This window comes from Hyperolius riggenbachi, chromosome 3, assembly GCF_040937935.1.
Source record: "Hyperolius riggenbachi isolate aHypRig1 chromosome 3, aHypRig1.pri, whole genome shotgun sequence".
Taxonomy (NCBI): domain Eukaryota; kingdom Metazoa; phylum Chordata; class Amphibia; order Anura; family Hyperoliidae; genus Hyperolius; species Hyperolius riggenbachi.
This window is the reverse complement of record NC_090648.1, coordinates 56,282,409-56,298,206: the sequence shown is the minus strand read 5'-3', so window position 1 is coordinate 56,298,206 and position 15,798 is coordinate 56,282,409. Positions and strand designations below refer to the sequence as shown.

Sequence of the window (15,798 nt, the reverse complement as noted above, 5' to 3'; positions counted from 1 at the left end):
TCCACCCTTACACATTGGCACACAACCCTTTGTCTTCCAGATACTCCCCAGCTGCTCTTTCTTCCTATTATTGATGATAGAGCCTGCAGTTAGCTCACTAACCACAAGAGGGCGCATGAACTCCCTCACCAGCTGGAACGCAGAAACCTAAAATACAGAACCACACAGAGGAAGTGATAAGAAGAGCCCGGAAGTTGGAAGGAGCATATCGTCCTGTAGCCCAGCCCCAGCAGCCTCTCATAGCGCTACAGTGACACAGGGGAAGTCACGTGGGCAGGTGACGAATACTAGCCCAATGCGCTCTGCTCTTACTGTAATCAATAGTAGCTTCCGATCTGTGCTCGTCTAGGAAGAAAGACCGGAAGTGGTTATAAAGCGGGAGTACTGAGAGCAGAGCTCATGCTGGTAGCAGAGGAGGAGGTGAAAGTCTACTTTGTTTATTTTCTTTCCAATTTTGTTGTTTGAAACTAAAACACCGCATATAACATTATTACACAACATATAGCACTTTGGGCTCTATTCACAATAAGCAGTGCAGTAAAAAAAAAATGGAGGTAAAATACCTCATGCGTATTTTACACCTTGTTTTCCAAATTCACTAAACTTTTTCCCTATGAGGCAGAAATTCGGTAGTTTACCGAACAAACATGCCTGGATATTGTAATGGTTGAGGGCTCTGACATGGGAGACCAGGGTTCGAATCTCAGCTCTGCCTGTTCAGTAAGCCAGCACCTATTCAGCAGGAGACCTTAGGCAAGTCTCCCTAACACTGCTACTGCCTATAGAGCGCGTCCTAGTGGCTGCAGCTCTGGCACTTTGAGACCGCCAGGAGAAAAGCGCTATATAAGTGTTTGTCTTTGTCTTTTTTGTCAATTCACTAACCACTCAGGGCTGCAGGCAGGGAGCTGTGTTTGTGTGGCTAGTCTCCCCTTTAGAAGTGCTGCAGCCACCAGGGGGAGCTCTTCTACCACACAGCATGTGGAGAGCAGGTTATCGTCTGCTGTGGGCTGGCGAAAATTTACCAACTCTTTTGGCCGGTAAATGAAATGCGGGAATATTTGTGAATTGACATTTCCTGAGGTAATTAGCACAGAAGTCGGTAAATTACCGCACTAGTCGGGAACTGTAATTTTGTGTGCGGGAGCAGGTTTAGTGAATTGTAAGTTGGGAAGGTGATGGGTAGAATCGGCTGTTTTCAGCATTACCGAATGCAGTAATGCTTTGTGAATAGAGCCCATTGTCACATAGTGGTGGCTGGATGGATGGTGTAATGGTTAAGGGCTCTGCCTCTGACACAGGAGACCAGGGTTCGAATCTCGGCTCTGCCTGTTCAGTAAGCCAGCGCCTATTCAGTAGGAGACCTTTGGCAAGTCTCCCTAACACTGCTACTGCCTATAGAGCGCGTCCTAGTGGCTGCAGCTCTGGTGCTTTGAGTCCGCCAGGAGAAAAGCGCTATATAAGTGTTTGTCTTTTTTGTCAATTCACTAAGCCCTCAGGGCTGCAGGCAGGGAGCTGTGTTTGTGTGGCTAGTCTCCCCTTTAGAAGTGCTGCAGCCACCAGGGGGAGCTCTTCTACCACACAGAGACAGCATGTGGAGAGCAGGTTATCGTCTGCTGTGGGCTGGCGAAAATTTACCAACTCTTTTGGCCGGTAAATGAAGTGCGGGAATATTTGTGAATTGACATTTCCTGAGGTAATTAGCACAGAAGTCGGTAAATTACCGCACTAGTCGGGAACTGTAATTTTGTGTGCGGTAGCAGGTTTAGTGAATTGTAACTTGGGAAGGTGATGGGTAGAATCAGCTGTTTTCAGCATTACCGAATGCAGTAATGCTTTGTGAATAGAGCCCATTGTCACATAGTGGTGGCTGGATGGAAGGTGTAATGGTTAAGGGCTCTGCCTCTGACACAGGAGACCAGGGTTCGAATCTCGGCTCTGCCTGTTCAGTAAGCCAGCGCCTATTCAGTAGGAGACCTTTGGCAAGTCTCCCTAACACTGCTACTGCCTATAGAGCGTGCCCTAGTGGCTGCTGCTCTGGCGCTTTGAGCCCGCCAGGAGAAAAGCGAGATATAAATGTTACTTGGCTTGTCTAGTGGGGGCAGAGAGGAGGCATACTTTTGAAATCTGAAGACTTGGGCGCAGGATACAGCCGGTATATGGCTAATCCTGCTTCTGCACAAGTCCGAGCCATGTTAATTACTATTCCCCCTTCAGGCCACCATGGATAGTGGGGGAATGATATAATTTAGCTTCCAGCGATTGCTGGAGGCCAAATTATTGTGTTTTTTTAAGCAACTTTGGCGCCGTCTTCTGACGGCGCAGACGTTACTCACTGAGCGCCGTTGTAGATGTGATTCCCATTATAGTCTATGTTGGCGCTGGCTGCGCCCAAATCTAGCAGCGCCGAAAAGCGCTGCTCCAGAGAGGAGGGGTATTGAGATGGGGAGGAGCACATAGTGGAGGAGGAGAGGTATAAAGATCGGGGAGGAGCACATAGTGTTGGCAGGGAGGACATAGTAGGGGTAGGAGGTATTGAGGTGGGGAGAAGCAATAGTGTGGCAGGGACTGGCAAGTTTTGGGGTGGGGAGGAGCAAATAGTGGGAAAGGGAAGGACTGGTATTGGGGTGAGGGGAGGGAGGAGTGAATAGTTGGGAGGAGCACATAGTGTTGGCAGGGAGGACATAGTAGGAGGTATTGGGGTGGGGAGGAGCAAATAGTGGGAAAGGGAAGGACGAGTATTGGGGTGAGGGAAGGGAGGAGTAAATAGTTGGGAGGAGCACATGGGGGAGTGGAGGACAGGTATTGGGTTGGGCCAGGAGCACATATTGGGGAGGAAAGTTATTGGGTGGGGGAGGAGCACGTTGTGTTAGAGGGGGGTGCAGGTACTGGGGTGGGGAAAGGAAGGACAGATATTGGGTTGGGGAAGGGTATAGTGCAGAGTAGAGGCTTGCGCGGGTCTAATTTTTCAGACCCGCACCCAACCTGCAACCTGCTTTCTGGTGAATATGGTACCTGAGCCCGCTACCCTCACCGAACCCGCAACCAGATTAAAATCAAAATGAGTACCCGAATCCAACCCGCATTTCGGGTAACCTGCGGGTACCCGACCCAATTCAGGCCTCTAGTACAGAGGACCTTGTGTGCACTTCCTATATGTCATACCAAGCAGTTACACTCCATGCTTTAATGAGAGCAGACTTAGACGTGATTGGAGAGATGAGGAGGGTTCTGGGAGTGTTACATGATCTTCCTTTCAGTCTTCCCATACAGAGTTTCCCTTCTGTTAAGTCTGGTGACCATCGCGGTGCCCCTACCTCACCTGAGAGACACGAGACGCAGAAGCTAACAACATCTTCATTGATCTGCTCTCAGGTGAGTTGAGCATTACCAGGAATTATGGGACAGTATCCAGTGACAGCTAACAATTTGTATGGGTGGTGACTGTATCATTCTATGTGTCAGGTTCCTATAAGGAGGCGCATTGTGTAATTATTTCTCCATGGAGGAGGGGCAGTATATAGAAGGACACCAGGACCTCTACAAGGATGCCATGATTGAGAATCAGCTGCCACTCACATCACCGGGTAAGAGGAGACTTTACTTGTAAAGGAGAGAGCAGTGCTTGGGGTCCACCTAGATTCCCCCCTTATAATCCATCATCTAGTAAACACATACAGTATCTCCCAAAAGTGATTTCTCTCACTTTTCTAAATATTTTATTATATATTTTCATGGGACAATACTGAAGATATGACACAATACAATGTAAAGTAGTCAGTGTACAGCTTGCATGACAGTGTAAATCTGCTCTTCCTTCAAATTAACTCAATCCATGCCCAGTAAAGTTAACCTCCCTAGCGTTCTGGACGAGCTTTTTTTTTTTTTCAAATACACAGCTAGCACTTTGCTAGCTGCGTGTTTGCTCCGATCGCCGCCGCTCGTCGCCAATCCGCCGCTACCCGACGCGAAAGAGGGCCCCCCCGCAGACCCCGTGCGCAGCCTGGCCAATCGACCAGGCTGCGCTTTGGGATGGATCGGAGTCCCTGTGACGTCACTCCGTCGCCATGGCGACGGGGAAGCCCTAAAGGAAATCCTGTTCAGAACGGGATTTCCTTATGGGCGTGATCGTTGGCGGCGATCGGAAGGGTGGGAGGGAGGGAGCAGGAAGGGAAGAGTCATGTATCTAGCGCTAGGCTAGCTACATGATTTAAAAAAAAAAAAAAAAAAAAAATCGGGCGAAAAAAAAACCCCTCCCAAGGCCGCGGGAATCAGAACGCCCAGCAGGTTAAAGAGACACTGAAGTGGAAAAAAATTATGACAATGATTTGTACGTGTAGTATTTTTTTTTTAATCTTATTCTTGGTTAGGGGGCCTTCTTTTTCTTTATTTGTTTTTTCGTTATGATATTGGATTTTAATCTGAATTATGTTATATTTATTTTTAAAATTTTATATGTACAAGATGAAGGGCATATGTTGCCCGAAACAAACATGTATCGTTGCCTAAAACTATAACTGCTCATTCATTACATCATGCCAGATTACATACCTTGTGTGACGGTTAGAGGGGTCGCAGCCAGCACGCAGTACACAGTTGTATAATACAAAAGTCTGTTTATTTGCAGCAGTAACATAAACAGCTTTACTTCAGCATAACTTGGAAAGTAAATGGAAGCTTACTTCAGCTTTGTAGTCCATAGCAGTAGTAAAAGTCCAGTGTATACAAATACAGTTCCTTTCCTTAGGCCAAAACCATAAAAACAGCAGTCCAAAGTATGGTTTGGTTTTCAGCAATGTCCCCAAACAGACTTGTCAGGAGCTCAGCAGCACACCTGCTCCTCCACATCAACTCCTCCCAGACTGCAGGTCAGCTGCTTCCTGATATGCAAATTGTTGGTAGAGCTTTCTCAGCTCCACAGAAAACCAGGTGTGTACCTGGGCAGAATGGGAAGGCCCTTCCTTCCCTCCCATTCCAGGAGTCCGGTCCTGGAAATAAACAGAGCCAGCAGCTGGCTTGCTGCCAAACAATACCCGGACTCCTTTCCAGACACACATAAGGTTCCTAAAGGGACCAAAGTCCAAATAGTGGAGAAAAGAGTACATATTTCGGCACCACTCAGTTCGGCGCGAGGAGAGCCGAACGACGGCTCTCCCTACTGCCGCTAAACTCACAGGCGGCGTTGCATACTATTCCCCCTCCGAGTTGTCGCAACTCGGAGGGAGATGTAATTCGGGGTCTGGCAGCCACAAGAGCCCCGAATTACTGCTATGTGGGTCGCGCATCATAGCATTGCTGCTATGACTGCGCCCAGCTTCAGTGCTCGGCTCTCAGAGATGAACTGAATCGGCAAAACATACCTCCTATCCAGCACAAAGCCCCGATGACCCCTACACTTGTCACTTTCATGAAGGAAGTATTTTTGTCCTATTGCTGTATTGTGACATTCATGAAGATTGAATACCTAGATGAGGGGTTTTTTTTTTTTGAAAAGCACTATTTTTGTATAATTTGAGCCAATAAAATTGAATCAAGTTTTGTACTGTGGTAGTTTGTTGTGGTATCTTGAAGAAATGTTGTCCTTATAAAACTATATGTGTTGAAAGTGGGTGTAGTGTTCTACCCTTTTAACCACTTAACGAACGCCTATCGTCAGCAGGTCGAAGTGGTGTTTCCATGGAAACGTTCCATGTCAGTTCACGGAGGGTGTCTCCGTGAACAGCCTGCGAGCCTCCGATCGCGGCTCGCAGGCTAATTGTAAACACGCGGGGAAGAAATCCACTGTGTTTACATCATACGGCGCTGCTGTCGCAGCAACGCCGTAAAGGAGATTGGCGATCGCCGCCGTCTGATAGGCTAAAGCCTATTAGAGGTGGTACAGGACGGATCGAGGGAGAGGGAGGAATATCGTTTCGGAGGGCCCCCCCCCTGCTCGGCCACACAGAGCGGCGGCGATCGGACACCCCCCCCCCCAGCAGGACATCCCCCTAGTGGGGAAAAAAGGGGGAAGTCTGATCGCCCTGCCACAATCACCATCTGTGCTGCGGGCTGGAGAGCCCACGCAGCACAGATCAGCCAAATATCCCCTGGTCCTTAAGTGGTTAAGGACTGAGTGTTTTTGCGCTTCCTATTGAAAGAAGCCTTCCCAATTATATATTTATACAAATCTGAACTTCAGTCTGCCTTAAAGTGTAACTGTCGGGCAAAAAATGATCCATGAAAAATCTGCACAGCCTATCCGGCTAGGTCAGGACAGAAAAAGGAAGTTTTGAATCAGGATGATAACATATATAAATGTAGTGTAAATCTGCTATCCCATCAAAAGAACTCTATTTTTCTGGTCGCTCCACGGCAGCATAACAGATGGGCAGTTCTCATCCTACAGCTGCCAGATAGGACAAACATCAGAGTATAAAAGTAACCCCACCATGGGGTTACTTTTACACTCTGAACTTTGTCCTATCTGGCAGCTGTAGGTTGAGAACTGCCCATCTGTTATGCTGCCGTGGAGCGACCAGGAGAATAGAGTTCTTTTGATGGGATAGCAGATTTACACTACATTTATATATGTTATCATCCTGATTCAAAACTTCAGATTTACACTGTTATCCAAGCTGTACACTGGCTGCTTTACATTGTATCAGTTTAACATCTTCGGTGTGTTTGATGTGTGCTCACTTTTGTGAGCTATTGTAAAGGTAATTAATCCAGTCACTGTGTGTTTTACCTACACATATTCAGTAACTGAAAGCCACCAGAGAGGTGTACCGGTCCTCTTTATTCCTAGGCTTGTCCACCTATACCCCCCATTATCTGATAAAAACATAAAGACAATGTATTCCATCAGTTTGTGTTTCCTACAGCTATCCAGTAACAAAAACCCACCAGAGAGATATATAGGTCAAACTAGATCATCTGAGAAACATATAGAGACAATGGGCTCTATTCATAAAAAACTTGTGGCGTAAATACTCGTAGAGGTAAAATACCGCAGCGGTATTTTACACTTCTGGGTGGTCATTCAAAGAAATCTTGCCAGCTGCGATGCAAGTGCGGAGATCTCCCGCTGAAAGCTGGCGGTAAGCTGTCGGAAGACATGCGGAAACACTTTAGCCGGCAGAGTCCCTCCGTGCGCTGCTCTCTCTGGGAGGTCTGTCCCATTCACTTGTATGTAATCCGCAAAATCAGAGGAAGCGGTATTTCCCGTCCACATACCGCTTCCTCTAATCTTTATGAATGGCCATTTTGTTACTTTTTTCTAGATAAATCTAGAAAAACACTGGAGAAGGCGGAAATTTCTCGCTCTGCTGGGGGATTGTAGATTTTCATGCGGGAACAGCGTTTATGAATGCCCACTTTGCTAAATGGACGTGAAAATCCGCTGTTTTGAGCGGAAAACTTGCGGTAAGGTTTTATGAATAGAGCCCAATGTATTCAGTCAGTGTGTATTTTTCCTACAGATCAATCAAGTAACAGAGACACACCAGAGCGATGTACATGTCCTCTTTATTCTCAGGATTGTCCACATGAAGGTCACACCTCCCCCCACCATTATCAGGTAAGAGAAACTGAGGGTCCCCAGAGACTCCGAACTATATTTCTATATTTTTCGGCTAATAAGACTCACTTTTTCTCCCCCAAATCTGGGGAGAGGAAAGTCCATGCGTTTTATAGTCCCAATAATCCGTATTAGGGTGTCCGCTGTCCCCCTGTGTCCGCTGTTACCCCTATGTTCTTTGACACCTTGTGTCCATTGTCCCCCTGTGTACATACAGTATGTCCGTTCTGATTAACAGGAAAAGTTGCCGTCAGCAGGCTATCGGAGCCCATCTACCAATCAGGCAGGGGGCACTGCCACAGACCCACAAATCATGGCCACCAACTGCTCCCCTTCTTAATTGGAGCCAATCCTCTCACGGGCGGGACCACAACTCCATCATTTGGGCCAATCACTGCACTCTCTCAGAAGCAGTGTCCTATTAGATGTCACAGGTACTGAGGGAGTACACTGATTGGCCCCAGTGATGGACCTGTGGCCTTCTAAACCAATTAAAAATGTGAGCAGTGGTTGGCAATGATTGGTGGGTCGGGGCAGCATCCCCCCGCCTGATTGGTAGATAGGTTCCCAAAGCCTGCTGAGGGCTACATGCGACAACTTCCTGTTAAAGCGGAATGAAACCCAGCATTTCTTCTCTGCTCTAAAAAATTATTTATAGCATATTATATACAACCAGCATTTTTTTTTATGCTAGAACAGCATTCAAAGGGTTACACACAGGATTTGAAAGTTCCGTGCAGAGAAATCAGGGCGCATACAAAGTGCAGATAATGTTATCTTGTGTTTACTTAATTGTATCAAGTGAGGAATGTGACACATTCTCTGACTGTGCAGAAGCTCCTGGACACAGACAGAAATTCAAAGCATTTCTGCCTTTAACCACTTGCCGACCGCACGCTTATACCGTGCGTCGGCAAAGTGGCAGCTGCAGGACCAGCGACGCAGTTCTGCGTTTCCAGCTGCAGTCTGATTAATCAGGAAGCAGCCGCTTCCTGTCAATTCACGGCGGGGGGCTCCGTGAATAGCCTGCAGGCCGCCGATGGCGGCTCGCAGGCTAAATGTAAACACAAGCGGAAATAATCCGCGTTGTTTACATTGTACGGCGCTGCGCAGCAGCAGCGCCGTAAGGCAGATCGGCGATCCCTGGCCAATCAGCGGCCGGGGATCGCCGCCATGTGACAGGGGACGTCCTGTCACTGGCTGCACAGGACGCATAGCGTCCTGTGCAGCCCGGATCACCGGGGGGGAAAGGTAGGAGAGGGAGGGGGAGAATGTCGCCGCGGAGGGGGGCTTTGAGGTGCCCCCCCCCCGCAACATGCCTGCAGGCAGGAGCGATCAGACCCCCCCCTGCACATCATCCCCATAGGGGGGAAAAAAGGGGGGCGATCTGATCGCTCTGCGTGCACCCTGATCTGTGCTGGGGGCTGCAGAGCCCACCCAGCACAGATCACAACAAACAGCGCTGGTCCTTAAGGGTGGGTAAAGGGTGGGTCCTCAAGTGGTTAATACATAATGAATAAAGCCAGTTATAAATAAAATGCAAAGGCAGCTCTCAAAGCAAAAAACTGTACTTTTGGTAACTTGTAATTTCTAAATGAATAATAATACTAATGCACAAAAGCAAATATGATAACCGTATGGCATATAAAAAGTAGGAATACATGTTTTTATTGAATATTATGTCAGGGTTTTGTACCGCTTTAATCAGAGCGCATGTATGTATACAGGGGGACAGAGGACATGGGACCAACAAGAACAGAGGAAGACGCAGGGCTAAAATTATTGGGGGGGGGGGGAGATTGTCCATAGGATGACCCTGCACTATAGATGCACCAGGTTTAGTATTTTTTTCTTTTCCTGTTTTTTTTCCTCTAACACTTGGAGTGTCTTGTAGTCCGAAAAAATATGGTACATTATCCTTCTGCATGTGCTGTTATCTGTGTTCACGATTTAATTTAGCTCTCATTTTGTGAACTTAGGGTGGAAAACTGAGTGTTGTGGTCGAAGAAGAAAAAGAGACATATGTGAGGGGTGATCATCAGTCTATAGAGAAGGATGACATGATGAGGACAAATGAAGTGGAAGAAGAAGAAATGTATGTGAGGAGTGACCAGCAATATGTGGAGGAGGGGGACATGATGAGGACAATTAAAGAGGAAGGAGAAGAAACGTATGTGATGAATGGTCAGCAGTCCATCGAAGAGGGTGACATGAGGGCATGTAAAGAGGAAGAAGAGATGTATGGAAGGAGTGACCAGCAATCTGCAGAGGAAGGTGACATGATGACAATTAAAGTGGAAGAAGAGGAGACATATGTGAGGAGTGACCATCAGTCTATGGAGGAGGGTGACATGATGAGGACAAGTAAAGAGTACAATGTTACAGAGGGCAGAACAGGTGAGTAATCAGCAGTAAATATAGAATAAATGTGTATCTTTATTGCTGGTGTGACTGTGTCACTGCTCACACACTGGTATGACTCGGGTTATGCTATATACTTGTTAGATTTTTGTCATCTTAAACTATCATTCTTGATTGCGTTTGGTGACAGCTTACTAGCAATAACAGTACAAACATCCTGATGGCTTTGGAGTACCCTGTTCTGTTCTGTGGAGAGGGGAGGTGGTGAAGGAGTGAGAAGCATCCGCTACATCTTGCAGCAGCAATGCAATGCTGATCAGGCGAGGACTTTCCCACTGTGAGAGCCACTAAATTGTCACATGTAGCTATAATCACTGATCATTGCAAGTGATAAAAATGTACCGTGTGTGTGGTTTCTACCAGCCTGTAAAAAGCTGATAAAGGGCGTGGCATATTACTTCACACAAAATGGTGACACTAAAGGTCCGTACACACGCCGGACTTTAGGCAACGACGGGTCCGTCGTTGCCTCCCGCTGGGTGGGCGTGCCAGCGACAGTCCGGCGTGTGTACGCTCTGTCGTCAGACTGACACGGCTGTTTCTGAGCGATCCGCCGGGCGGATCGCTCAGAAACAGCCGTATCAGTCTGACGACAGAGCGTACACACGCCGGACTGTCGCTGGCACGCCCACCCAGCGGGAGGCAACGACGTACCCGTCGTTGCCTAAAGTCCGGCGTGTGTACGGACCTTATGGGTGACTTAGTGTTATCGGCCTGTGATAAGCTCATAATAATTATCATACATAGATTGGTCACAGTATATAGATACAGACAAAGAGGAAGAAGGAGAGACATATGTGAGGAGTGACCAGCAGTCTATGGACGAGGGTGATAATGGTCACTGTACATTGCTCGCAATATAGATACAGTAACGGGGACCAGGGCTGCTCAAATCCGACCTTGGAGACATCCGGATAGTTGCTATCCGGATATCTCCCAGGAAAGCTGTGCTTGGGGGGGGGGGGTCAATCTTACCACAATGACGTCTTCTTCGGGTCCGTATGCGTCACCTCCCACCATGCATTCCAAGTGCCGCATTCGCCGGTCACGTGACACAAACACTTCCTCCTTCAAAACGCACGCACGCACACAAACACACACACACGTTGGATTTGAGCAGTCCTGATGGGCACAAATAAAGAGGAAGAGAGAAAGACATGTGAGGGGTGATCGGCAGTCAATAGAGGAGGATGACATGTTGGGGACTGTCCTGTAATAAGCTGATAATGGTTACTGTACATTACTGTACATAGATTGGTTACAGTAGGCTGTGATGTCACACACCCCCTCCTAGCCAGACTGTGTAGGGCTTCGCAATCTGCTTCAGCCCACAGACCATCCAATCTTGTGGATGCAGTTGATGTGTAGGAACAGCTGGCATAGGGAAAACAGACAGGCCAGGAGGAAATGCGTTCTGAAACCCAAAACTCTGCTATGCTATACAGTAAAAAGCTGCCGCCACCCCTTTTAAGAGAGGAACCTGCTATCTAATCTGAGCTAAAAAGAAAGGGTTAACACAATCTATACTCAATGAAACAATACAACACTCTGGGTAACGGCTCTTCAGAAAAGCAAGGTTCATTCTGCGGAACTCAAATCAGGTAAATTGCTGTAAAAATGACTTTGTTGTTTTATTTAAATATGTAATTACGTTATTGATATCTACAGAAAAAATATAAATAATTATAAAAACCCGTAGCAAACGGTATGAAAATAAAAAGGACAAAATGAAGAAATTAACACTTAATAGGTTGGAGGTGGCTGAGTCCCTTGTTTGTGGAAGTCCATGTAGAAAGTTCCTTGTTTTAAAAGTCCATGTAAAAATGGAAGCCAGCCTCAGGGCTCTTCCACAGTGCGACGATAAAGTCGCACGTTACAAAACATTACAACGCAGAGTAACGCACAGCAATGCTGAGTCTGTGCGACATTCACAGAGCACACGTTGCGTTATTGAGTAACGTGATGCGTTCTTTGAAAGTGCTGCATGTTGTGCGTTCAGCAATGAATCTGCTGTGTTTGACATGTTGCACATGCTCAGTACTGAGGAATATGAACAGGGAAAAAAAAATATATATATATTGACGCATGCGCCGTTAACGTTCTATCTGACCATGCTCTGGTTTCGTGCTATCTGACGCATGCGCCATTTTAGTTCTACTACAAATACACATGTGTTTTGTTTTTGTAGTTATAGTGCATGCTCCCGTTGTTTTTATTGTATTTTTCGACTGAATAATGTATATTTTGTGTCCCCGAAGTGATGTCTGTAGTAAAATCTACGTAAAAACATAATTTATAATAGTATATATTATAAAGAGTGGGAAAGAATACTAAAGTTTGACAATAAGGTCGCACCACTCAGACGTCATTGATTAGTACAACTATAAATTTTTTTTTTTTTTTCTTTATTTGGCACAATCAACTTCAACATGGTTGGCCGTGGAAAGGCAGCAGCACGTGGTCGTGGAGGTGCCCGTGGAAAAAGGAAGAGGAAGCGTTTTGTTTTTGATGTGGACGACTTGGTAGCTAGAGTCCAATCCAAACCTCAGCTGTATGATAAACATCATCCTAAGTACAAGGACACCGCTGCCAATGCCGTACTATGGGAGGAGATTACATCATCATTTTATGATGATTGGGAAAATGAGGAAAAGAAAGCTGAAAAAAGTAAGTAGCATTGTGATGCGACGTTAAAGTTGCATGTTTATTTTATTTATTTATTTTGGGGGGGGGGGGGGGGGGGGGTTATATACCGGTAGTTGTAATTTTTTTTTTTTATTTATTTTTTTTTTTTATGTTGTTTTGGTATTGTAGTTCTGGATGTTCGTGAACGCTGGAGATCTCTTCGTGATAATTACAAACGCGATTTGGATAAAGTGAAAGAGATGAAGCGCAGTGGTGCGGGTTCATCAACCACGGGCAAATACTGCCATTTTGAAATCCTAGATTTTTTAAGACCATGTTTTGAGGGACGAGAGTAAGTATTTTGTGCATTATGCTTTCTCAACTAAAAACTTAGCAATATTAAATAAATATCTATATGCATACTTTATCAACAGGACAGAGGATAGTTCAGGTCCAAGTTTTCAAACCGCAGCTTTGGGAAACATGCAGGAGATGGACATGAGTCAGGAGCATTCTGTTGCACAACCACCCACCTCTCAAGCGACTGTTGACCAAAATGTAAGGCGAAGATCTCATCGCAAAGCAACACCTAGCAATCGCCAAATTGATATGAGCATGCTGTCAGCATTTCACCAACTAATGGACAGATGGCAGCACAGTCAGTCCCAGCTCACGGACACACAAAAAATAGCTAATGGATTAGTTCCACTCATGAATTTAGTTTCAGAGCACCTCCGTCCACATATGCTGAAAGATATCATGGATGTAATTATTAAATACCAGGCAACTCCGCCTACCAACACCGTTGACCCCAACACACAAACAACTATGAGTAGCTCCTAGGACACAATGGCCAAGGCACACCCAACTATAACGAGCTCACAGGCCAGCTTGAGCAGCTCCCAGGACACACTGGTCAACATAAATGCAGGCATGTTGTCTTCTCAGCCACAAATGTGTGTGGAAACAAACCAAATCTGATAAATCGTCCACGAATCCCGACTTTCAGACCATCAATGCCGTGCCATCCACCACAGATGCCGAGATACGACCCACCCATGTTGAGCTATCGACAACCCATATCCAGTTTCCGGCCCCCAATATCCCAATCACATATTCATCCTATGTGTAGTGAACCTGGAAACATTCCTCCACATACGTACACTGATCAATATGGTGACAGTCAGCATCCTCCTTTGTATAATACCTATACATACGAACAACAATATGAGGAGCCTCAACAGGAACAATATCCATGTTCGCAAAATCCCCACCAACACACAGAAAGCAACTCAAGCAATGTTGCATCCACATATTTTCCGAATGTGGAAGGTGATAATCAATATATGTGAATGTATTTTGGTATATTTTTTGGGTGTTGAGACCATAGTAGTGATTTTGTTTGGTTTATATGGTTCACAAGCCTACACATTTGATTTGTTCATCATTAGTGATACTCTAGCAAGTATACAAGTATACCAATGAAGGTATACTGGTCCTTCTCAAAAAATTAGCATATTGTGATAAAGTTCATTATTTTCTGCAATGTACTGATAAACATTAGAGTTTCATATATTTTAGTTTCATTACACACAACTGAAGTAGTTCAAGCCTTTTATTGTTTTAATATTGATGATTTTGGCATACAGCTCACTGCTGTTTCTGGTTCAAAAGTGGCTAGCCCTCGGGAATGTGGCACCTGTAGCCCATTTCCTGCACACGCCTGTACACTGTGGCTCTGGATGTTTCTACTTCAGACTCAGTCCACTGCTTCCACAGGTCTCCCAAGGTCTGGAATCGGTCCTTCTCCACAATCTTCCTCAGGGTCCGTTCACCTCTTCTCGTTGTGCAGCGTTTTCTGCCACACTTTTTCCTTCCCACAGACTTCCCACTGAGGTGCCTTGATACAGCACTCTGGGAACAGCCTATTCATTCAGAAATTTCTTTCTGTGTCAAATATGGCCTTCTGGACAGCAGTCAGGTCAGCAGTCTTACCCATGATTGCGGTTTTGAGTAATGATCCAGGCTGGAAGTTTTTAAAAGCCTCAGGAATCTTTTGCAGGTGTTTAGAGTTAATTAGTTGATTCAGATGATTAGGTTAATAGCTCGTTTAGAGAACCTTTTTCATGATATGCTAATTTTTTTGAGATAGGAATTTTGGGTTTTCATGAGCTGTATGCCAAAATCATCAATATTAAAACAATAAAAGGCTTGAACTACTTCAGTTGTGTGTTATGAACCTAAAATATATGAAAGTCTAATGTTTATCAGTACATTACAGGAAATAATGAACTTTATCACAATATGCTAATTTTTTGAGAAGGACCTGTATATATATTCTTTTTGGAGTGCAATTTTTTTTGTGTTAACAGTGAAATAAACTGTGATAATGATTTAGTATTGTCATTGGATGTGTGTAACATACATTGACCATGTAAGTGGAACTGCAAGAGGAGTCAAAAATGTGTGACCACATGTAATGGATGTCCGTTGTTAAAAACGTAGTAGAGCTCCACTCAACGCATAGGACAATTTACATGTGTAACCCACTGCATGACCAAAAATCTTGTGTGTGTGTGTTTGTGTGTGTGTGTGTGTGTGTGTGTGTGTGTGTTTTCTCGTAACACACATATACTTACCAATGTTTGTAATGTACTTTTTATAATGGGCAAAAATTACATTACAAACAAAGATAGTTATTGTGCAAACATCCACCACCATTGCAGTTGTTTAACGCACACAAAAAACATAAATTACACCTTACTGTGGGTGGCAGGAGATGGAGGGTGCAGATGTGGGGGTGCAGGGTCCAACAAAACACTTCCAACACAATACTATGGACATATGTGTTGTTTGTATGTGGTGTGTATCCACATTTTCCCTTTGTGTACAGGTCCATTAGAACTTAATTTTAAATAATGAAGCCATGTTAGAAGTTAGTAAAAACTTTTAAAAAATGTTTTTTCTTTAACCAAAAACACAAAATAACCATACAAAACAAGTGCAAAAATAAAACAATTTAAAAACTCAGTCCTCATTGTCCTCTTCAGAGGATGAGGGCAAAATCGCCCATTTCGTTTGGCACACATGTTGGCCTGCTGGGGCTTGTTGTGGTGGGGCCGTCTGTTGGGCCTGAGCAGCCATCTGTGCCCTCCTGTCTTGAAGCTGTGTACATAAAACAAACACACATGTTGGAA

At 45.3% G+C, this 15,798-nt stretch overlaps 1 protein-coding gene across 2 annotated transcripts; it reads left to right on the top strand.

The window, feature by feature from the left end:
- The first annotated feature begins 235 nt into the window (after nt 1-235).
- LOC137562631 (uncharacterized) lies at nt 236-14,100 on the top strand. Of its 2 annotated transcripts, none has more exons than XM_068274155.1 (8): nt 236-420; nt 3,271-3,372; nt 3,463-3,584; nt 7,458-7,555; nt 9,535-9,952; nt 12,386-12,643; nt 12,791-12,953; nt 13,036-14,100. In XM_068274155.1, the coding sequence occupies exons 3-8, from the start codon at nt 3,500-3,502 to the stop codon at nt 13,442-13,444; spliced, it is 1,431 nt and encodes a 476-aa protein (XP_068130256.1). In that variant the 5' UTR covers nt 236-420; nt 3,271-3,372; nt 3,463-3,499; the 3' UTR covers nt 13,445-14,100. The 2 variants fall into 2 exon arrangements, with proteins under 2 accessions (XP_068130256.1, XP_068130255.1); XM_068274154.1 differs by having other exon boundaries at nt 3,258-3,372.
- The last annotated feature ends 1,698 nt before the right edge of the window (nt 14,101-15,798 follow it).